The sequence below is a fragment of the Chiloscyllium plagiosum genome, unplaced genomic scaffold (assembly GCF_037043375.1).
Source record: "Chiloscyllium plagiosum isolate Xiang-an unplaced genomic scaffold, Cpla_swu_hap1 HiC_scaffold_4, whole genome shotgun sequence".
Classification (NCBI taxonomy): Eukaryota; Metazoa; Chordata; class Chondrichthyes; order Orectolobiformes; family Hemiscylliidae; genus Chiloscyllium; species Chiloscyllium plagiosum.
Genome location: NW_028270142.1, coordinates 10,688,218 through 10,713,081, shown reverse-complemented (window position 1 = coordinate 10,713,081; position 24,864 = coordinate 10,688,218). Strand labels below are relative to the sequence as shown.

At 43.4% G+C, this 24,864-nt stretch overlaps 1 protein-coding gene across 9 annotated transcripts in view; it reads left to right on the top strand.

Annotated features, from left to right (window-relative positions):
* Window positions 1-24,864, top strand: part of ncoa2 (nuclear receptor coactivator 2) — a 309,391-nt gene that overhangs the window by 241,677 nt on the left and 42,850 nt on the right. For 5 of the 9 annotated variants that reach the window (XM_043689196.2, XM_043689191.2, XM_043689195.2 and 2 more), the window contains exons 12-13: window positions 16,332-16,545; window positions 23,904-24,107. In XM_043689196.2, coding sequence (XP_043545131.2) covers window positions 16,332-16,545; window positions 23,904-24,107 — 418 coding nt within the window. The remainder of the gene's footprint in view (window positions 1-16,331; window positions 16,546-23,903; window positions 24,108-24,864) is intronic. The other 4 variants (XM_043689197.2, XM_043689193.2, XM_043689192.2 and 1 more) reach the window with 2 other exon arrangements.

Sequence of the window (24,864 nt, the reverse complement as noted above, 5' to 3'; positions counted from 1 at the left end):
GGTTTGTGGATTTTGGGCAGGAGGTAGAAACGGGCGGTGCGGGGTTGTGGTACTATGAGGTTGGAGGCGGTGGATGGGAGGTCCCCTGAGGTGATGAGGTTATGGATGGTCTGGGAGATGATGGTTTGGTGGTGGGGGGTGGGGTCATGGTCAAGGGGGCAGTAGGAGGAGGTATCTGCGAGCTGGCGTTTGGCCTCAGCGGTGTAGAGGTCGGTGCGCCAAACTACTACTGCGCCTCCCTTGTCAGCTGGTTTGATGGTGAGGTTGGGGTTGGAACGGAGGGAGTGGAGGGCTGTGCGTTCCGAGGGTGAGAGGTTGGAGTGGGTAAACCCTAGACTTGGTTAGACATCAACTATGTCGGTTCTTTCATGAGCTCCATGTTCTTAGTCATTGTGGGATGCCCACAAGTGGCTGGACATGCACAGAGTTCATTCGTCAAACATAGGGACAGCAATAGAAAAACTACACACGTCTTTTGCAATACGCAGACTCCCAGAAGTGTTGATCACAGATAACAGGCCATTGTTTTCCAGTAGGGTTTTTGAGTATTTCCTAAAGTCGAAAGGTATTCAACATATAAAGACAGCTCCATACTATCCATCATCCAATAGTCTGGCAGAAAGAGCAGCCAATGGGAGGCTGCTCAATGCATCCACATTTGCTAATTGGCCTCCTGGATGGTGTTCCAACTCGTAATTACATGCACTTAGTATTAGAGCCCACTGCTGAATTCAACCTGAAGCTATGGGCAGCACTGCCTTGTCCTCTAAGTAGACCCAGCAGGGGTTTGTGGTCTGTTGATTTTATAAATTTACCTCCATAAAAGGCAGGCTTGAAGAACACCTTTATTAGATACCAAACTGTCCCGGTTCCTATTTGATAAGAGGACCACCCCACATGCAGCTACAGGGACAGCTCCAGTGGAGTTGCTAATGGGGAGGCGACTCCACATCAGGTTAAATTTTTTAGAATTAGATTCCCTCCAGTGTGGAAACAGGTCCTTCGGCCCAACAATCCACACTTACCCTCCAAAGAGTAACCCGCTCATACCCAGATCCGTTTCCCTCTGAGTAATGCACCTAACACTGTGGGCAATTTAGCATGGCCAATTCACCTGACCTCCACATCTTTGGACTGTGGAGCACCCGGAGGAAACCCATGCAGACACTGGGAGAATGTGCAAACTCCACACAGACAGTCCCCCAAGGCTGGGATCAACCCGGGTCTCTGGTGGTGTGAGGCAGCAGTGCTAACCACTGAGCCACCATGCCGCCCCAGAAGTCTTTTTTTTTTGTCTCATGTCCAGAAGTCCAATCAATTGTTAGATTTTTTTTTAAAAAGGATTAGATTACTTATGGTGTGGAAGCAGGTCCGTCGGCCCAACAAGTCCACACTAACCCGCCGAAGAGCAACCACCCAGACCCATTCCCCTACATTTACCCCTTCACCTAACACTACGGGCAATTTAGCAGGGTCAATTCACCCAACCTGCACATTTTTTTTTGGACTGTGGGAGGAAACCAGAGCACCCGGAGGAAACCCACGCAGACATGGGGCGAATGTGCAAACTCCACACGGACAGTTGCCTAAGGCGGGAATTGAACCCGCATGTCTGGCGCTGAGAGGCAGCAGTGCTAACCACTGTGCCACTGATCATGCTAGAACTGGGGCTGAGGGTGAAATGGCATCAGGACTGACAATGCCACAGACAATACTCTGCCCAGCAAGGGAGACCGTTTACTTCATGGGATAAAGTTTAGTGTAGGAATCAAGGGAATGGCCCTGCATGGGTAAGAGGTATGGTCAACACGAGATTGGGTCTGGTGACACACAAAGCTAGGGTAGATGCGATGAGCCTGAACAAACACGTGGAACAAATGAAAGCTGCAAAGTCGCAAACGGTGAGGGAATGAAACATGCCTGGCTCCTTGACAGCCTTTCTAACAGGTCTGGAACTTGTGGGTTCTCCCTCTCTGTAAAGCGTTGGAAGTACCTCTGAATCTGAGATTGACACACGGGTGTCACTACCTCAATGCCTATGCTGCCTAAAAGGAAATTTTTTCTGAGCTACTGCAAGCATAAGACGCAAAATACTGCACGTTACATGCTGCTCATATTAGAGACAGCTGGAGGAACCTGACGCAGTGCCGAAATGTTTCAGGAGGAGCTACAAAAAAAACCCAGCCTTTGTCCCCAGACTTGGAGGAGGAGGGATGTAGTGATTGTAACGAGGTCAGATTGGACCTCATAGAATGAGTTCTGATTGAACCAGATTGACAGCCCAGTCAGGGAACCCTGGATGACCGATATAAACAGGAATGTCAGAGGTGCTGTTCACTGAGAGCTGGCTCTGAGGAAGCCTGTCCTCAGATGCTGTCTGAATTGCTGTGCTCTTCCAGCACCACTGATCCAGAATCTGAGGAAGCTGGTTCAGTGGCAAGGACTCTCCAGGTGTGAATAAAGGGTGACTTGACAACTGATACCAACCTCTGGTGTTATTTCAGTAATCCTTTAACAATCCGTGATTTTTGTTCAAAAATTTGATTTTCTCTTTTGAGTCCACAATCCAAATGTGGAAAATATTTTTTTGAAAGCCTTTGCGGCTGTGATTTCAGTGTTGCTTGTGACTTTCCAGCTGTACTACAGGGTGAATTTCTGCCCCTGAGCACTTTGATCCTGGAGAAGATCCACTGCTGTCCAGAAAACCATCCTGAGGAAGGTAGCAGAACCTTGCTCGCTGTCCAGCCAGCAGTGAGCTCCCCCCTCCCCAAAAGAGATTGGTCATGTGGTTTTGATCTCTGGGGGTATACTTAATTTTTATTTTAACTGGGCAGGTTTTCCCGTTAGAAAAAATTGATTCGTGCTCTGGGTGAAATAAGCCCTAATCTTGGGAAATAGTTTGCCAAAGTTTCTAATACTTCAGCATTATTTATGATTTGGAGAATTATCTGGAGTTCCATATGGTTTAAATGTATGACCTCCATTGAAAAAGGATGACAAATGTTGCTACTCATTATTTTCATTTGTGTAAAAAAAGCTGTCTATCAACATGTGTAAAGCTTTGAAGTGATCACCCTTTCTAATGTTGACTGACTCCCATGTACACAGTCATACATCTTATGTACAAGACCACTTTTTTAGATTTTTAAAGTGTTAACTCTCAAACATGCTGTTTATAGTAGATCCATATGCAGATTAAACAATTAATGGCTTAAATTAACAGGAGGACCATGCCAACAGATTGTGACACAGAATAGTTTTCGAAATTGAATATTCAATATCCCGTGAGTTCATTACATTCAGTACTCTTTAGTACTGGTGCAGGCATTAGCTTCCTCACATTTCTATCTCCTTCACTTAAAGGTACCTTTTCTGATTAGTATGGTTCCACACTAATCATCTTCTCATTAAATTCCATCACTCCATTCTTCCCATTAGCCCCCCATCCCTCCAAAGAAAGGCTCATTGTCTGCACACTCTCCATTTGAGCATAAACAGGAATATTAGACCACAGTGAGATGGGGGTTATTAAATTAGAAGTGAAGCCCTTTGGCTTTACCAAATATTCATGCAGCGCACATAGGATAGAGCTTAGGAGATGGATAACTTGATGTTTTTCCTTTGTATTTGCGAAATTATGGATAATGAGTCTAATGGAACCATTCTAGTTGTTGTGACTCATTGAGGGCAACAATACAGAGAAGACCCAGAATGCTGACCCTAAACACCATTTTTGAGGCTAGATTGGAGTAACCTGAATTTTACATAGACAGGAAAAATTGTCTAAGCTTTAAATAACCAAGGCATCCCTAACTTCATGCCAGGCAAATCTTTTCCTTTTTAATCTTTTGAGAGCGCTGAGTTATTTACCTTCCTACGCAGTCTTTCCACTTTCACCTGCCTCAAGAGATAGACCCTCCAATTACCACTGACCTTTTCAGATATTATAGACTGTTTCCAGGTCATAGAACAATACAGCGCAGAACAGGCCCTTTGGTCCTCGATGTTGCGCTGACCTGTGAACTATTCTCAGCTTGTTCCCCCTACACTATCCCAAAATCATCCATGTGCTTATCTAAGGATTGTTTAAATCTCCCTAATGTGGCTGAGTTGACTACCTTAACAGGTAGGGCATTCCACGCCCTTACCACTCTCTGCGTAAAGAACTTGCCTCTGACATCTGTCTTAAATCTATCACCCCTCGGTTTGTAGTTATGCCCTCTCATGCAAGCTGATGTCATCATCCTCGGAAAAAGTCTTTCTCTGTCTACCCTATCTAATCCTCTGATCATCTTGTATGTCTCTATCAAATCCCCCCATAGCCGCAGTCTTTCCAATGAGAAAAGTCCCAAGTCTCTCCACTTTCCTCAAGACCTTCCTTCCAGGCCAGGCAATATCCTGGTAAATCTCCTCTGCACCTTTTCCAATGCTTCCACATCCTTTCTGTAATGGGGCGACCAGAACTGTACACAATATTCCAAGTGTGGCCGCACCAGCGTTTTGTATAGTTGCAGCATGATATTGTGGTTCCGGAACGCAATCCCTCTGCCAATGAAACCTAACACCGTATGCCTTCTTAACAGCACTATCCACCTGGGTGGCAACTTTCAGGGATCTATGCACATGGACTCCAAGATCCCTCTGCACATCCACACCACCAAGAATCTTTCCATTGACCAAGTAATTTGCCATCCTGTTATTTTTCCCAAAGTGCATCACCTCACGTTTAGCTGCTGTCATGATAGCAAGTGTTTTCTTGGTGGCAGCCCAACCCCCTCTCCTACCCATCGACTCTCCTCCCAGTATTCTCCCTTATTGCCACAACTATTCAGTATTCCCAACCCACGTTGCTACACTCTGAATTCTTGAAAATCTGATGCTAAGGACTATCTTTCCAATGCTGCTAGTGTTTAGTCATATGGCCCTAAGCTTGGGAAACACCTCATCGACCTGTTTAATATCCTTCTTAAAACCCCACTCTTTCCCTAAGCCTTTTTAGCCATCTGTCCTATTATCTGGGTGCTTGTTCTTGTCGAACTAACCTCTCTGAATGTGCTTGGAGTGTTCTTCTATGTTAAAGGTACTGCAGCATGCCAGTTGTTGTTGATCTATTGTGCTGTTTTAGTATCTCATTAATTTGTCAGCTTTTTTAAAATCACCTTGTGGTATTACCCAGAAATCAAAATGCTGAAGTCCACTATTACTCCCCACACCCTTGCTGAGGCTCTCTATATTAATTCTTCTATTCCATTCTTTCAGTCTTTTATCGACAGTAATTCTGAAATATGCAGTGTTAAGTCTCCTTTCTGACCTGAAAAAAATGCACCTCTTTCTGCTTTTCAAACCCAAATTTTGCTTTGCAGAAAACATTGATTTTACATATTTTCTCTGGAACTAAGTGTTGTGATGTTTGCACTCTGTGGTCTTTGTTATCATACAGCTATTAATAATGTCACATTGCACAATATATACATTAGTCACATATAAGATTTCGATCTAGTTTGGTTTTTTACATCACATTTATGCTGCATAATAATTTGGGTAATAGATTTCCACATGACAACTCAAAGATTTAGTACAACCCATATAATGAGTAGTTTCTACTGCTGATGACGATGCTGGCCTGCATATAAGGATCTGAAAGCAACCATTAGTTTCATAATACTCTTTGAAATTTAATTTCAAGAATGCCGAGGCACGCTCACTCTCTGGCACTGTTTCAATCTGGTTAGAAATGTTAAAAGAATGCTGCTATTATGTGCAGCCAAGCTCTTGTGGAGGTCTGGGGGAGTGAGGGTGGTCGATAGGACATTCCATAGCTCCAAGGTTTTAGCATTGTTACCTGTTATTGTGTCAAACCACTGCGATACAGCATCAAATAGGTCAATAATGCTGCTGTGCTGTTGTTGAATGGTATTTTTCTTGTCATTTTTGTATGAAAGCAACCCTGTAATTACATTTCTAGAAACTTCACATTAATTTGTCTTCTATTTGGAAATTGTAATTTTTTAAATAGGAATTAACATCTTTTTATGATTCCCAGGTTCCTTTGTTGTAACTATTGGTTGTCATGCATTATGAAGGTTGTTTGCTGATGTAGCTTGTAGGGGGTAGATTTTGCGGTTCCTTATGATTAACCCCCCAATCTCTTGTCTGTTTGACATTGTTGAGGTGGAAGTCTGCTTGTATATACAAATTGTAATACAAATTCCTAGTACTTGGGTTAGCCTGGTTGACAAAAACGTGGCCTATCTGGTCAGTCTGCTAGTGTTTTCCAATCAAGTTAGGAAGGCGTCTACTACTAATTCTTGCCATGGTCCTTTCCTTTGAAGGAAAATTTAAGATAAGAATTTCATTTAGCCATTATTGCTTGTATTAAGTGTCCAAACATTTAAAGTTGCTACAGGGGGACTACAGCTATGGTGAGGGCGGAGTCAATACTTAGTGAAATGAAAATATTGGAAGTGATTATACTACAACAGGAAAGACTCTCATTTATAGCCCGAAAAATCTGTTTTAGAATCATCCGTCTCGAACACAAACATGTTTACTCTTCACTGTGACCTGAACCATGTCAAAGAGCAGGTCAGTTTAGAAACATTGAATAATGGGTAAACAAGAACAGTTCATCCAACTACACTAACACCTTCCACCCCGACCTCAAATTCACCTGGACAGTCTCGGACTCCTCCCTCCCCTTCCTAGACCTTTCTGTTTCTATCTCAGACGACCGAATCAACACGGACATCTACTACAAACCGACCGACTCCCACAGCTACCTGGACTACACCTCCTCCCACCCCGCCCCCTGTAAAAACGCCATCCCATTCTCCCAATTCCTTCGTCTCCGCCGCATCTGCTCCCAGGAGGACCAGTTCAAAATACGCACAACACAGATGGCCTCCTTCTTCAAGGACCGCAATTTCCCCCCCGACGTGATCGACGATGCCCTCCACCGCATCTCCTCCACTTCCCGCTCCTCCGCCCTTGAGCCCCGCCCCTCCAACCACCACCAGGACAGAACCCCACTGGTCCTCACCTACCACCCCACCAATCTCCATGTACAGCGCATCATCCGCCGTCACTTCCGCCACCTCCAAACGGACCCCACCACCAAGGGTATATTTCCCTCCCCTCCTCTATCGGCTTTCCGTAGAGACCACTCCCTCCGCGACTCCCTTGTCAGATCCATACCCCCCACCAACCCAACCTCCACTCCCGGCACCTTCCCTTGCAACCGCAGGAGGTGCAACACTTGCGCCCACACCTCCCCCCTCACTTCTCTCCAAGGCCCCAAAGGAAACTTCCATATCCGCCACAGATTCACCTGCACCTCCACCCACATTATCTACTGCATCCGCTGCAGCCGGTGTGGCCTCCTCTATATTGGGGAGACAGGCCGCCTACTTGCGGAGCGATTCAGAGAGCACCTCTGGGCCACCCGGACGAACCAACCCAATCACCCTGTAGCACAGCATTTCAACTCCCCCTCCCACTCCACCGAGAATATGCAGGTCATTGGACTCATCCACCGCCAAACCACAACAACGCGACGGTCGGAGGAGGAGCGTCTTATCTTCCGACTGGGAACCCTCCAACCACAGGGGATGAACTTGGACTTCACCAGTTTCTTCATCCCCCCTCCCCCCACCTTGTCTCAGCCGAATCCCTCCAGCCCAGCACCGCCTTCCTGACCTGCAGTCTTCTTCTTGACCTCTCCGCCTCCACCCTACTCCGACCTATCACCCTCACCTTGACCTCTTTCCACCTATCACATTTCCAACGCCCCTCCTCCAAGTCCCTCCTCCCTACCTTTTATCTTCTCCTGCTGAACACTCTGCTCATTCCTGAAGAAGGGCATGTGCCCGAAACGTCGAATCTTCTGTTCCCTAGATGCTGCCTGACCTGCTGTGCTGTTCCAGCAATAAAGTTTCAAACAAGTAAGGTTGTCATCTCTGAACACATGTGCTAGTCTGGCCTGATTGGGTGCAATGGAGAAAGTGTAACAATGAACAAAACAGTCTTTCCTAATTCATTATTTCTTATGAAGGGATTGGAGCTCTATTTGTATCTCATGATATCCATGTTAAATAACTTGCAACAAAGCAGATGTGTTAAATGTTAAGTCACATTAAAACTATAAGATATAGAGAAATGTGTTCTATAAAGTTGAATGTGACATGAAATAGACTGATATGCAAGTGGCTTATTAACGTTGTTAATACCATTACTTGAAAATGTTAAAATATATTTGAGTAAAGCAACCTAATAGGAAATGTTTATTCTTAAAAATTTGACACTTAAAGGAACTTTCTCAGGGATTTGTCCTTTTGTGTTCTACACCATGTTCTTAACTATGCCTATGTGCCCAGGAATAATTTCTGAAATTGAAGAATCCGATGATAAAATGTTCATTTTTAAATTGGGCGGCATAGTGGTTAGCACTGCTGCCTCACAGCGCCAGAGAACCGAGTTCAATTCCTGCCTCAGGCGACTGACTGTGTGGAGTTTGCATATTCTCCCCGTGTCTGCGTGGGTTTCCTCCAGATGCTCCGGTTTCCTCCCACAATCCAAAGATGTGCAGGTTAGGTGAATTGGCCATGTTAAATTGCCCGTAGTGTTAGGTAAGGGGTATATGTAGCGGTGTGGGTGGGTTGCGCTTTGGCGGGTCGGTGTGGACTTGTTGGGCCGAAGGGCCTGTTTCCACACTGTAATGTAATCTAATCTAATCTAAATTGCTGTGTGCTTTCTTTTCCCTAAAGTAGTAAGTTAAAGGTGAAATACCATTAAAACTTGACCTATTTTGAGCTAATTCTCGGGTGCTAAATAGCAGAATACAAAATATACGTCATTAACATTCTGGGGGCTCCATTCACTGGACCTTCCAAATAAATACTATAATTGCAAGGGAAAGTCAGAGGCTAGGAATACTGTGAAAACTTCCCTCTTGTGTCCCTAATGCCTCTCCACCATTTGTGGGCGGCACGGTGGCACAGTGGTTAGCACTGCTGCCTCACAGCACCGGAGACCCGGGTTCAGTTCCCGCCTCAGGCGACTGACACTGTGGAGTTTGCACGTTCTCCCCGTGTCTGCGTGGGTTTCCTCCAGATGCTCCGGTTTCCTCCCACAATCCAAAGATGTGCAGGTCAGGTGAATTGGCCATGCTAAATTGCCCGTAGTGTTAGGTAAGGGGTAAATGTAGGGGTATGGGTGGGTTGTGCTTCAGCGGGTCAGTGTGGACTTGTTGGGCCGAAGGGCCTGTTTCCACACTGTAAAGTAATGTAATCTAATCTAATCTATAAGGCGCACGTTTGTTGGGAGCGAACGAGACTCGCGGTTGGTGAGTTGCCTCCCAGGTGCCAGGGTCCGTGATGTCTCGGATCATATCTTTGGGGTCCTGAAGGGAGAGGGTGACCAGCCTCAAGTTGTTGTCCATGTAGGTACCAATGACATAGGTAGAAAGAGGGATAGGGATGTAAGGCAGGATTTCAGGGAGCTAGGGTGGAAGCTGAGAGCTAGAACAAACAGTTATCATCTCTGTTTGTTATCCGTGCCACGTGAGGCAAGGAATAGGGGGAGATATCAGCTGAACACGTGGCTGCAAGGAAGGTGCAGGAGGGAGGGTTTCAGGTACTTGGAAAATTGGGACTTATTCTGGGGAAGGTGGGACTTGTACAAACAGGTCGGTCTTCTCTTGAACTAGAGGAGTACTAATATCCCGGCTGGTGCTATTCGGGTGGGTTTAAACTAGCTCAGCAGGGGGATGGGAACCAGAGGTGTAGTTACGGTGCACAGGAGGATGAGTGTAGGAAGGACAGGGACATGATTTCAGGGTCAGAGGAATGTGCTGGCAGACAGTGAAGTGGTTTGAAGTGTGTGTACTTCAACGTCAGAAGTATCCAAAATCAGGTAGGTGAGCTTACAGCATATATAGTTACCTGGGATTTCGATGTTGTGGCCATTTCGGAGACATGGATAGAGCACGATGAGGAATGGATGTTGCAGGTTCCAGGGTTTAGATCTTTCACTAAGAGCAGGCAAGGTGGTAAAAGAGGGGGAGGCGTGGCCTTGTTAGTCAAGGATAGCATAACGGTGGCTGAGAGAACTTTTGAAGACTCCTCTCCTGTTTCTAACCTCAGCCCACACTACCTCAGTAGATGAGAGGTCACACGGCTTGGAGTTTTTATAGGCCTCCGCAGAGTTCCAGGGAGGTGGAAGAGAGGATTAGCAAAATTATCCTGGGTAGGAGTGAAAGGAGCAGGGTGATCATTATGGGGACTTTAACTTCCCCAGCATTGACTGGAAATGCTGTAAGTCCAGTACGACAGATGGATCAGTTTTTGTTTAATGTGTACAGGAGGGTTTCCTGACACAGTATGTCGAAGGGCTGACAAGAGGGGAGGCCACACTGTATCTGGTGTTTGGTAATGAACCACGCCAGGTGTTTAATTTAGTTGTAGGTGAACACTTTGGAGACAGTGACCATAATTCAGTTACGTTTAGTTTAGCGATGGAAAGGGATAGGTACATGCCACAGGTCAAGAGTTACCGCTGGGACAAGGGCAATTATAATGTGATTAGGCCAAGAATTAGGATGCATAGAATGGGGTAGCAAAATGCAGGGATGCAGACAATGGAAATGTAGAGCTGGTTTAAGGCGCAGATATTGCGTGTCCTTGATAGGCATGTCCCTGTCAGGCAGGGAGGAAGTGATAAGGTAAGGGAACCGTGGTTTACAACAGAAATTGCATCTCTTGTTAAGTAGAAGAACGAAGCTGATGTGTTGATGAGGCAATGGAGAGTTACAGATCAGCTAGGAAGGATTTAAAGAGAGAATTAAGGAGGTCAAAGAGAGGACATGAGCAGTCTTTAGCAAATAGAATAAAGGAGAACCCTAAAGCTTTCTCTCGGTATGTGAGGAGTAAAAGAATGATTAGGGTAGGAATAGGGCCAATCAAAGACAGAAGTGGGAAGTTCAGTGTGGACCCTGTGGAGATCGGAGAGGTGCTAAATGAACATTTCTCATCGGTTTTCACTCCGGGAAAGGGGAATATTGTTGAGGAGAAGGATGAGGTACACGATATTAGACTAGAAATGATTGAGGTTAGTTACAAACAGGTGTTATCAATTCTAGAAAGAGTGGAAATAGACAAGTCCCCTGGGCCAGATGGGATTTATCCGAGGATTCTCTGGGAAGCTAGGGAGGAGATAGCAGAGCCTTTGGCTTTGATATTTGAGTCGTCATTATCTACAGGACTGGAGGATTGCAAATGTGCCCTTGTTCAAGAAGGACAGTAGTGATGACCCAGGTAATTATAGACCGGTAAGCCTTCCTTCTGTTGTAGGAAAGGTTTTGGAAAGGATTATAAGAGATAAAATGTATAATCATCTAGCAAGCAACAATTTGATTTCAGATAGTCAACATGGTTTTGTCAAGGGCAGGTCGTGTTTCACAAACCTCATTGAGTTTTTTGAGAAGGTGACCAAACATATAGATGTGTAGGGCAGTTGACGTGGTATACATGGACTTCAATAAAGCCTTTGATAAGGTTCCACGTGGTAGGCTGTTGGAGAAAATGTAGAGGCATGGAATTGAGGGTGATTTAGCAATTTGGATTAGAAACTGGCTTTCTGAAAGAAGGTAACGAGTGGTGATGGTTGATGAAAAATATTCAGCCTGGAGTCTGGTTACTAGTGATATGCCACAAGGATCTGTTTTGGACCACTGCTGTTTGTCATTTTTATAAATGACTTAGACACAGGCATAGGTGGATGGATTAGTAAATTTGCAGATGGCACTAAAGTCGGAGTAGTGGACAGTGTGGAGGAATGTTGCATGGGGACTTGGATAAACTGCAGAATTGGGCTGAGAGATGGCAAATGGAGTTCAATGCAGCTAAATGTGAGGTGATGCACTTTGGGAAGAATAACAGGAAGGCAGAGTACCAGGTCAATGGAAAGATTCTTGGTAGTATGGATGTGCAGAGGAATCTTGTAGTCCATGTACACTGCCTGAAAGTTGCCACCCAGGTGGATAGTGCTGTTAAGAAGGCATACGGTTTGTTAGGTTTCATTGGTCGAGGGATTGCGTTCCGGAGCTGCAATATCATGCTGCAACCATACAAAACACTGGTGCGGCCATATTTGGAATACTGTGTACAGTTCAGGTCCCCATATTTTGGGAAGGATGTGGAAGCATTGAAAAAGGTGCAGAGGAGATTTACCAGAATGTTGCCTGGTCTGGAGGGAAGGTTTATGAGGAAAGGCTGAGAGACTTGAAACTGTTCTCATTGGCAAGAAGAAGGCGAAGAGGGGATTTGATAGAGACATACAAGATGATCAGAGGATTAGATAGGGTAGACAGTGAAAGTCTTTGTCCTAGGATGATGACATTAGCGTGAACGAGAGGGCATAACTACAAATTGAGGGGTGGTAGATTTAAGACAGATGTCAGAGACAGGTTCTTTACGCAGAGAGTGGTAAGGGCGTGGAATGCCCTACCTGTTAATGTAGTCAACTCAGCCACATTAGGGAGATTTAAACAATCCTTAGATAAGCACATGGATGATGATGGGATAGTGTAGGGGGACAAGCTGAGAATAGTTCACAGGTCAGCGCAGCATCGAGGGCCGAAGGGCCTGTTCTACGCTATATTGTTCTATGTTCTAAGTCAAGAATCTGACAAGATACACTCCAGTTGCCTGGAGATGTGAAGCTCCAGCAATGCTCAAGAAGCCCAGCACCATCCAGGACAAGAAGGTAGCTCACTACTGCCTTCTCCAGGACAACTAGGATGGGTAATAAATGTCAGCCCAGCAAGCAGCATGTGCATCACCTGACTGAACTTTTTAAAAAAACTGTATATTTTGCTGTTTTCAGATGTATAACTGTAAAATTTGAGATCAGTGTTGGAAATTTCCTACGTGATAATAGTGTATTTAGTTTAAATGTCAGAGGCAAAGAAACAAAATTGAGTTCAAAAGAAGAGTATTAATATTTTGGATATTCTGAACTCATTCCTGCTGGTTTGTACAGGGCTGCAAGATCTTCTCAAAAGATTTGTTTTCTTTCAATGTACCTTTGATAGGAAGGACCTTGATGCACAGCTTGTATGGCGGCCTATATTACAGCAGCCTCATCAAAAACTACCTAACAGTCCAAGTAAATGATATTAATTGCCTTCATCCCTCAACCTGGTAACCCCCTTAAAAAAAATTCCCACCAGGTTATTAAGGCATGGTGTCTCCATCCCTGACTGCCCTTCTCTGTGAGATTAGTTTGTGTGTGTGAACAATGGTCTCGCTTAACCAGCTCTATTCTGTAAGTAACCTGGAGTAGATGCTATCTGGAAAAGTAGTTTGATTTGTTTTAAAACTCCATGTTCTCTTCAAGGTCATATATTTGTTTAAATCGTGGTAACTTTTTTTTGTAAATAACATGCTGTACAATATTAATTGGAATGGAGTTGTGTGTAAAGGGGCAAAGGTAGACAACTGAAACCACTAAAATAAAACAGAACTGCAGCTGCTTGACATCGGCAACGAAAATAAATTGCTGGAGAAACTCAGCAGGTCTGGCTACATCTGCGAAGAGAGAAACAGTTAACATTTCCAGTCCAGTAGCCCTTTTTCAGAATCAATTATCATCGAGGAAAGAGTTATTGTTGGCAGGGTGTGGGATTTGAGAAGGAGTGAGTAGATAGGAGATGAAGACTACAGAGAGGGGGAAAAAAAGAGTAGGCAACATTTTCTTTTTCCCCTGGAGTGTGGGAGGTTGAGGGATGACCTTAGAGGTTTATAAAATCATGAGGGGCGTAGACAAGGTGAATAGGGGAGACCACAACTGGAGGGCATATCTTTAAGGTGAGAGGGGAAAAATTTAAAAGGGACATGAGGGGCAACTTTTTCACACAGTGGTGTATATGTGGAATGAACTACGAGAAAGTGGTAGATACAGTTACACAATTTAAAAGACATTTCGACAGATATGTGAATATGAAAAGTTTAGAGGGATGTGGGCCAAATGCAGGCAAGTGGGGACTAGTTTAGTTTGGGGCACCTGGTTGGGATAGATGGTTGGACCAAAGGATCTGTTTCTGTGCTGTATGACTCTGTAAAGGCCAACCATGTAATAATGGGGACTGAGAGTGGGTGATGATGAGTTGGCTGTGCTCAAAGGTAGGTCTTCGGGTGTGTAAAAGACATAAAGGAGTTTTCAGGTTCTAAAATGATTGAGCTTGATATTTGTTCCTTTAGAACTGCTGCCATGTTCTGGGAATCCTCCTGAATCTTCACTAAAGAATCCTTTAAAAGCACTTTGTCACTCTGAAAGCTACTTTTCTTACTGTGGTAATCCAGTGCCGGCTTTGCTGTTGATTCCTTGACTGCTCTGGTATTAACATTTACTGCCTCACGTTGAGCACAATACCAACCCCGTTTCCCTGAAATTAGATTGAATCAATATTAGTATTTCTACGTGAGTCTGGCTCTTGCACCTTGGTTTGATTTTACCGTATGCCATTTGCCTGCCATATTTGGCAGCCCTTTTGTGTGAAAGAAATTGAAAGTGATCTGTTTTAATCTGAATAGTTGCAAATGTCAATAATAAGGTTTCTCAGTTGAATTACTACTTCTGCCATTTTTGAAAATTCAGCGTTAGTGTCCAGGCTGATTGTTCTCACCAGCACCTACTGCAATGTGTGCATTTTAACTGACTTGTTTTTATGGGAATTTACTGTCCACAAATCAGCTGCTGTGTTAATATTAACAGTTACACATTTTGAAATGTCCTAAAGACGCAGTGTATATTGGCAAGTCTGGCCCTTCCTTAACATAATCATGTATAATTCTTTTATCCAAAAATGAAGGCTCTAACGGTAGGGTACAGTGTTTCACCGTCTGTAATACTATGCATGGCTTGCTGCATTCTTTTTGATGGTTGTGCAGCAAAGGGGTTTATTGCGATATCCACTATTTAATGTGCACCTCCAAAGTGCTCTGTATTTTTTAATGTGTAACTCTATTAACAAGATTAAATCTCTGGCAGTGAACTTGAGATGGTTGTGTATTATTGGGACTATCTTTGAAAAGAAACATTGCAGTCAGTGCATAAGCCTCTTGGTTTAATTGCTGCCTTGTCCTGTCAACTACCTAATGTTCTACCTTCAATGTACACTGACAATATGCAACCAGTTGAGGTTTTCTGTGCATGCAGTTGTAGCAGTATTGAGTTGACAGCTGCTTGTCCTTTCTCATAAGTCTAGCACTTTGCATATTGAATATTGCAATGCATATGTCTGATCAGGCATTCAGTATCTCGATACAGAGAAAAACAATCTACTCTGACGCTAAGCAAAGTAATCATGGTCAAAATTCACCAAGCAGTGTACAGTTTTGGTTACCCAGCAGTGAATTCAAATTAACCAATTCACTTAGGATATTGTAACAAATTAATGTGAAATGAATATTTGAGGTGTGAACCTCAAGATTGAATAACTCTCTGCAATCCACTAACCATATTTATTCTTAACTAATTCCAAGAGGGTGCTAATTGAGATATGACATTTAGTGAACTCTCAAAAACTGTCACATTCCAGCAATATATAATGATTTGTAGCAAGATGCATTTTGCATAATCATTGTACCCCATGTGCTTCTGGACTGTTTTCGTAGAAATCAGATATCCCATCCCCAAGCGCCTTCTCTAGGAAAACTTCCCATTTTTAATTGGGGTTGAAATGTAATTTTTTTTAGGGACTGTTATGAAACATTGGTAGTGACCCTACCTCTGGGCTGAGATTTAGGTATCACTTGCTCCAGAGGTGTGTCATAACATATCTGAACAGGTTGGTTAAAAACTATACTGATCTTGTTTGAGTTGGAAGTGCTGGAAGATAGATGATTTGATGGGCAAATACAGTTGAGCCCTATAAATCTCGGGACTGTTCCTCACCAGTGCTGCATGTGTTGGTCTGAGCTAGGATGCGACAATTTGTTTGATTTTCCTGAGAGGCGGGAGAAAGGGGAAGGCATGAGTAACCGAGGTCCTTGAATCCAGTCTGATCTACAGCATGCATACGCATGGACATTGGCTGGCTGATAATAGGGGTCAGGTATGCATTGTGTAATAATCACCAGATTGTCACATGTATGGCAGGATTCCCGGTGCCCAAGAAACTTTAACTGAGGAAAATGTTAATAACTTTAAAAGAGACTGTGGAGGAGGCCATGAGAAAAAGATAGGCGATCATAACTTCATTAGTTTCTGCACAAATCCACTAATTGGGCTTGAACGCAGAATTGACGGGTGGTAATTGGCCTTGTTGTTGACAGCAGATCAGCAGTGACTTGGATAACTTAGAAGAAATTCTTGATGACCTGCAGAACAGTCAGTTGCAACAGCTTTTCCCAGACTCGAAGACGGCACCTGCCAGCGGGCCAGTTGACAAGCAGACCATCTTCCAAGACCTTCTGCAAATTGGCAATGAAAGTGTCTCTGCATCCCCTCTTGGAACACAGAACCCATTACCTGGGATACTACAAAACAGTAAGTCCATGCTTTTCATCTGTACAATATATATGTTACATCATTTTAATAATTATTAAGCTTTTTTCATTTTGACTTTAAAGCATGCAATTTCTAAGTCTATGTTCTTGTAAAATCAAAAATTCATCACATACACCTAATAGAGATGTCTGTATAACTTCAATATTTAAAGGCACGTCTACTTTTGACACTATCCCATTTCTTAACGAAATCTAATGTACAGATTATATTGCTCTGTAAGCACGTGCACTTATCTCTATATATTGCATTCTTCTCCCATTGGTAAATGGAGCTAAATAACAGACCTGGCTGCAGTCAGGTGCCAATGACTCTGTATCCCAACATTCCTCAACTCACTGCATCCTCTCTAGACAGCTGTGAACTCTACCTAAAGTGACTTTTAGGTAACCATGCAGGAATGATTACCGTGCAAAATAGTGAAGATGTACAATGTTTTCTAATTTTGTCCATTGCAAGAAAAATAAAGGTATGCGGTTGGATAAAGATAAAATATTTCCAGTGGTTGGGAGCTGGGGACATAATCTGAGAATTGGGGTCAGACCATTCAGGAGAGATATTAGGAAGCACTTAGCATGGTAGATATCATAATCATAGGGATGTACAACACGGAAATAGACCTTTCAGTCCAACTCATCCATGACAACCAGATATCCTAACCGAATCTCGTCACATTTGCCAGCACTTAGCCCATATCCCTCTATTTATATACCCAGGTTTGGAACTCCTTTTTTTTTTCAACTAATGGTAGTTATGCTAGATTAGTTTTGTGTTTTAAACCTGAGATTTTATTGTTTAATAAAGGTATTAAGGGATAAGGGCCAGACAAGTTAGGCCGCAAATCAGCCATTGAATGGCATCACAGGCTCAAGGGGCTGAATAGCTTCCTATGTTTCCGAAATATCTGACTCTAATGATTTTCACCAGACAGTTAGTCGAGCGCTGTTGGTAATTGCTACAGGCTAGAGTACACAGTTTAGATCTTCATACCATTAAGAGGTTTCAATTTGCTTGTCTTAGCTGTGAAGTGCTGTTTAATGATAGGGAGTTCTTCTGGCAGCCTGTCTGGGAAATAGTGAAAATTGTCCATTTAAAGAACACTCTGTTTGAAGGTCTGTAATTAATTGGAGAACGGGTGACACAAAGGAGGAATTCCACTTGTACCACTAGAAATTTCAAACCCGTTTGTTTGAAGTCCTTTTTTTAACGTCTATTTTTATACAAGTTATTTTGTACAAGACCGAGGCAGAGTAAAGAGCACCATCTGGTGTTTTAAATAGGAACTGCAACTGCTTGTTTAATTTTGTAACTCATCCACTTACTATTTTTGCTTTTCTATCTCCACATTTTAGTCGATAAATCTGACTAGTACAGTGCAATGTTAATTAATAAAGGAGTTTATTACTGTGGGGAAATTTGTGGGGAGCGCAAAATGTCATCTTACTGATTTGGTCTTGTGTTAGAGATTCAGGAGCAGTGAATCAACCAGGCTGATAGTTTGCAATAAAATAACAATAGTTTTGAGTGTAATTTTTATAGTACAGAGTTTGAGCATTGCTCGCCCCACTTCAGCAAACGGTGCAGTTGCACACTCTGGAAACTACCTATATTAACTCGCGGCAGAGAGATCGGTTGCATGTTCTGCTTGTTTCGATTCAACAAGATAGATGTCCACCAATCTCTGGTCCATTTCTCCGGGCAATACTTTGTCAGAGACTAAATGACTGGTTGAACATTTGGACAAAGTTTGATGGTTAACTGTCAGTCATTATCTAACTGGTACATCCTCCATGACGACATCTCTTTCAATCACAATCTACTCACTAAGCAATTGGCATTTTCTTATCATTATAGATGTTAATTTTTGTTCAATATTTCATGCAAACTGTCCTGATGAGTGCATGATGAAAACTTTGAAAAGTGTCTTTTTCAAGCAATACTTAAGTTTGGCATGTGTTGGTGAAAGTAGAATGATATCTGCTTACTTGACATCTGCAGTGAAGGCAGATGGATTGATGTTTCTTCATCATTTTCAATTTACTCTTCGGAATATCCAGGTTATCATGCTGTTGCATTTCTCATTAACCTAACTTTAAAAGTCCACATTTGAATGTTATCCTGTCTGTTTTAAAACGAGGTATGGAACGTCATTAAAAGGGTTAGATGTCAAAAAGAAAACAGGGTGCTATCCACAGTACCATCTTCCAGATAATGTTTTTTGAAAGTTAAGGATCTAGAACAACATTTATGTACTTAGCATAAACATTACTCTAGATTCTTATTTTTGGAAACTTAACTAAATATGCAGAAGGTGATACTGTGGATAGCACTCTGTTTTCCTTTTGACATCTAATCCTTTCAATGGTGTTCCATGCCTCATTTTAAAACAGACAGGATAACTTTCAAAGTCCACATTCAAAGGATTGCAAACAATATTGTCTTCATGCTTGATTCTTTTCTGTCAGAACTGTTGCAAATACACTCCACCTACAACTTTCTGCTGACCATTAGTAATTTATTCAGTTTAATAAAATTGTGAAGAAAAATGCATAACTACAACCTTAATTGTTCCTTTGTTGAATAACTGTAACATTAATCAAACAAAATACAGACTTCAGGAATTTTGGGTTGATGACCTCAATCAGCACTAGCTCAGTGATAACATGCTTGCATTTAAATTAAAAGGTTGAGGGTTGAAGCTCCACACTAGAGAATTAAGCAATATGTTTAGATTGATTATCTCAGTATAATACGGAGGTGAACATTTAGGTTGACTTCTCTTTAGCTGCTGTTTCTAATGGGAAAAATTGAACTACTCCCTGCTCAGTGAGTGAAGTGAAACCATTGAAGTTCTGTGTTCAGAGTAAAGTCATAGCATTAGTGGAAATACCTCTGGTCTGATAATCTAATGGGGACATGATGGGGCTTTGATTGGTGAATTATGAAATTTGAACTGAATAAAAATCTGGACAAAAAATTCGCATAATGACAACCATGTAACCATTGTTGATTTATCTTAAAGATCCATTACTGTCTATTAGAGAAGGAAATTTGCCGTCTTCATCTGCTCTGGCCTACGTGTGACTCCAGAGCCATAGCAATATGGTTGACTATTGAACGTTCTGTGGGCAATTGGGCGTAGGCTATACATTCTAGCCTGTCCATATCCATATCACATGAACAAATAAAAGAAATCCAGTTCCCATTGGGGATAGTGATGAAGGGAGTGAATGTTTAGGGTGTTGGATGTGATGCCAGTCAACTGGGTTGTTTCCATCTGGGTTGTCTTGAGCTGCTTGTGTTGTTGGTGCTGCACTTATCCAGGCAAGTTGAGAGTGTGCCATCACAGCCCTGACTTAGGTGATGGCCAGACTTTGGGGTATCGTGTGGTGAGGCATTCTCCAAGAAGTCTTTATCTGTTTACCTGCTCATGTAGCCATACTACATATGTGGCTGATCCGTTTAAATTTGTGACCAGTGGTCATCCCCAGGATATACAGTAGATAGAGGGGGATTCAGGAATGGTAAGGCATTGAATATCCAGGGGCAATGGTTGAAATTTCTCTCTTTGGAGATGGTCGTTGTCTGACACTGTATGGCACAAGTGTTGCTTGCCACTTATCAGCTCAGGAGATTGTCCAGACCTTGCTGAGCGTGAACATGGTCTGCTTCCTTCTAGCCCGTTACAACCTCATCAGCCTAATTCTAAATATTATATGGCAGAAGACTTTCAGTATTGTTAAATAACTGTTTTATTCAGCAATAGCCAGCTCAACAATGCTCAGTTTGGGTTATCATAGAATGCCTACAGTGTGGAAACACGCCATTCGACGGAACAAGCCCACACCAACCCTCAGATATCCACCCAGACCTGTACCCCTACTATCAGATTACATTACAGTTTGGAAACAGGCCCTTCGGCCCAACAAGTCCACACCGACCCACCGAAGCGCAACCCACCCATACCCCTACATTTACCCCTTATCTAACACTACAGGCAATTTAGTATGGCCAATTCACCTGACCTGCACATTTTTGGACTGTGGGAGGAAACCGGAGCACCCGGAGGAAACCCACACAGACACGGGGAGAACGTGCAAACTCCACACAGTCAGTCGCCTGAGGCGGGAATTGAACCCGGGTCTCTGGCGCTGTGAGGCAGCAGTGCTAACCATTTCCTCTGACTAATACACCTAACCTACACATCCCTGGACACTATGGATAATTTTTAGCATTGTCAATTTAGCATTCCCTCCCCTCCCCTATCAGCTTTCCGTAGAGACCACACCCTCCGCGACTCCCTTGTCAGATCCACACCCCCCACCGACCCAACCTCCACTCCCGGCACCTTCCCTCGCAACCGCAGGAGGTGCAACACTTGCGCCCACACCTCCCCCCTCACTTCTCTCCAAGGCCCCAAAGGAAACTTCCATAACCGCCACAGATTCACCTGCACCTCCACCCACATCATCTACTGCATCCGCTGCAGCCGGTGTGGCCTCCTCTATATTGGGGAGACAGGCCGCCTACTTGCGGAGCGATTCAGAGAGCACCTCTGGGCCACCCGGACGAACCAACCCAACCACCCTGTAGCACAGCATTTCAACTCCCCCTCCCACTCCACCGAGGATATGCAGGTCATTGGACTCATCCACCGCCAAACCACAACAACGCGACGGTCAGAGGAAGAGCGTCTTATCTTCCGACTGGGAACCCTCCAACCACAGGGGATGAACTTGGACTTCACCAGTTTCTTCATCCCCCCTCCCCCCCACCTTGTCTCAGCCGAATCCCTCCAGCCCGGCACCGCCTTCCTGACCTGCAGTCGTCTTCTTGACCTCTCCGCCTCCATCCTACTCCGACCTATCACCCTCCCCTTGACCTCTTTCCACCTATCACATTTCCAACGCCCCTCCTCCAAGTCCCTCCTCCCTACCTTTTTATCTTCTCCTGCTGAACACTCTCTGCTCATTCCTGAAGAAGGGCCTGTGCCCGAAACGTCGAATCTCCTGTTCCCTGGATGCTGCCTGACCTGCTGTGCTGTTCCAGCAGTAAAGTTTCAGCATTGTCAATTCACCTAACCTGCACGACTTTGGACAGTTTCGCGAGCAGAACTTTTCTTCTGATCTAACCCTAGCCCTTCTTCTAAATGTAAATGCTTGCCAGCTTCTAGAGCTGACTGCATTTGATTCTGAGGCAGCACTTGACAGGATATGTACCAAGGAACCTGAATAATTCTGAAGTCAGTGGAGCTCAGGATGTAAACACTCTTACTGGCCAGAGTTATATCTGGCATGAAGCAAGGTAGGTATGGTTTTAGAAGCTGCAGGGCATTGCTCCAGAATGAATCCTTAACTAGCTCAGCTAAGGGCGTGGGGTTAGAATGGGTGTGAGTGCATATCCCTGGACACTGAGTAACTTAGCATGGCTAATCTATCTAACCTTTGACTGTGGGAGGATAATGCAGTCTGTGCAGTCACAGGGAGAATGTGCAAACTGCATACACAGTTGCCCAAGAGTGGAATTGACCTCTGGTCCCTTGGCGCTGTGAGGCAGTAGTGCTAACCACTGAGCCACCGTGCTGTCTTTATAATAGTCATATACTAGTTATAATAATGTAATAGTTGAAAAATAAATTACGTAGCCTTCCTAAAGACTGCAACCAATGTGCAATCATCGAACAGCGTTCACCATTTGCGATTCCTCCAATACTGGAGCAGACCATGTTCAAATGCAATAAGATTTGGACAATATCTAGACTTGGGCTGAAAAGTGGCAAGTAACATTTGCATCACAAATGCCAGGCAGTGGCATCTCTTCAATAAGAGACTGTCTAACCACCACCCTGTGTTACCATCACTGAATCCACCACTTTCGACATCCTAGGGGATTACCATTGACCACAAACTGAACTGGACATGCTATATAAATGCAGTAGCTACAACAGCAAGTCAGAGGGTAGGGACACTGTGGTGGGTAGCTCACCACCTGACTCCGCAGAGGATGCCTACAAGGTACAAGTCAATAGTAGGATGGAATACTCACCACTTGCAGAAATGAGTGCAACAACACTCAAGAAGCTTGACACCATACAGGACAAAGCAGTCCACTTGATTGGCACCACATCCACAAGCATCCACTCCCCCCTCCAACAACACTTAGTAGCAGTGTACTATCTATAAGATACACTGCAGATCCTTAAACAGCACCTTCCAAATCCATGATCATTTCCATTTCTTAAGACAAGGGCAGTAAATCCTTGAGAATACCACCACCTTTAAAGTTCCCCTCCAATGCAATCATCTTTCTGACTTGGAAATATATCACTGCTCCTTCAGTGTCACTGGGTCAAAATGGTGGAATTCCTTCCCAAAAGGCATTGGGAGTCTAGCTATAAGCACATGGGCGAAGGGCATTGTGGGTCTACCTATTGCACATGGACTGCAGTGATAAAGAAAGTAGGTCACCACTGTCTTCTCAAGGGCAGCTAAAGAGAGCCAATAAATGCTGGTGAGCCAGTGATGCCCCAATAAAAGCCCTGCTTCTAGGCTGTAGGAAGACAACACACTGGAAGAAAACTGAAACAATACCAGGAAGCTTTGACTACTGAAGTCAATATTACAAAGGATAGCAAAGAGTGTTATAGTACATGAGTAACTCTGCAGTAATGTGATGGAAAAGAAACAATTAATTATTGTAGCCCATTTTCTTGTATATACAATTGTAGTTTGGTTCAAAATTGTTCATCTGAGGCCGATAATAATAGTACAACAAATTGCTGCCCCACAATGTATCTGAAATAGAATTTAAAATGTTCTTTAATTTGATAACGAAACATTAATTCAGTGCTCAGTTTCTTTCTCATGAAAATGACACATCTCAACATCTTCTGCTCTAGCTGGGTATGTAATGCAGTCCACTCCAAATTTGACTGAACACATTCAATGCCATATCAGACAGAGGAAGAGGAACAATGACAAAGAAACCTCTTTTAAATATTTGATCTTTTGTTTAGTTTTTAAACTATCATGCAAGGGCAGCCTTCAATTCAAAAAGTGTGACTCTGTTTTGACTAAGTTGATAGTGATATGAAACATTGCGGATAGCAGCTTTCTGGATCTTTGTGCTGAATGTGTATCTGCTGTTCTCTGAAGTTTGTAAATGAATAAGCACTCACCGTTATTTCATATTTATGCCTGTCATGACATAAGTGCAATAGTTCTAATGGTTTACTTAATTGTTCAGCTTGAAAGATTTGGTCCCAGCTAAATGTTTACCACTGGCAGTATAGCTCAAGACCAATATACATTCACCTTTTTCTCTTCCATCTCAAATTGTAGCTTTCAACAATCCTCGAGCTTTACAGCCACCCAGGCCGCAACAACAGGGTCGATCTGCAGCATTGGACATGCACATGCAAGGTCAGACAAGTGCAGGACCATTCCCACCAATGCGAAATAGTGGTCCATATGCAGTAATGTCACAGCAAGTGATGGGTAATCAAGGGATTTTGACAAGTCAAGGAAATTTAGCAACCAATGCAGGTAGGTTCACTTACGTTGGACATTGTTTTATCCCGTCTTCTTTCCTTCTGGGTGCACCTACTAAAGTTCAGCAGCATTTAACGAGTGAGAAATTGTTTGAGGATCTTCTGGGATATAGAGGTTCCCCTTGGCTGAGTGAAAAAAATCCTTGAAATTTGGGTAGGATGCATTTTGATTTTGTTGCTCTTCCACTGCTAGAGAAACTAACTTGAAGAAATATTTTTATTTGGTATGGGGATGTGGACATCATCTGCTAAGCCAGCATTTATTGCCCGTCCCTATTGTCCTGATGAAGGTGGTGGTGAACTGCCTTTCTGAATTGCTGTGGTCTTTGGCCTCCCGCGTTTGCTGTTACGAAGGGAATTGAGCCAGTGACAATGAAGGAATCATAATATAGCTCCAAGTCAGGATGTAACGGTTTGAAGGGAAAGTTGGTTCCATTTGCACAAGCAAGTTCTTTATGTTTAAATTTGAATCGTGACTTTCAGTAGGATGTTGGATCACGTTAGGTAAATCTGTTGTTATCTTTTGCAATACAAAACCCACCCTGTGGCCCTTCTATCCTTAGAAATGATCTCCATCACATTGTTTTAATTCATTCATAGGATGTGGATGTTGCTGGCTAGGTCAGCATTTGTTGCCCATTTCTAATTGCCCACAAATTAGAAGCCTAATTAAGAATCGACCACATTACTGTGGAACTCTAGTAAGGACAGCAGATTTCCTTCCTTAAAGGACATTAGTGAACCGAATGGGT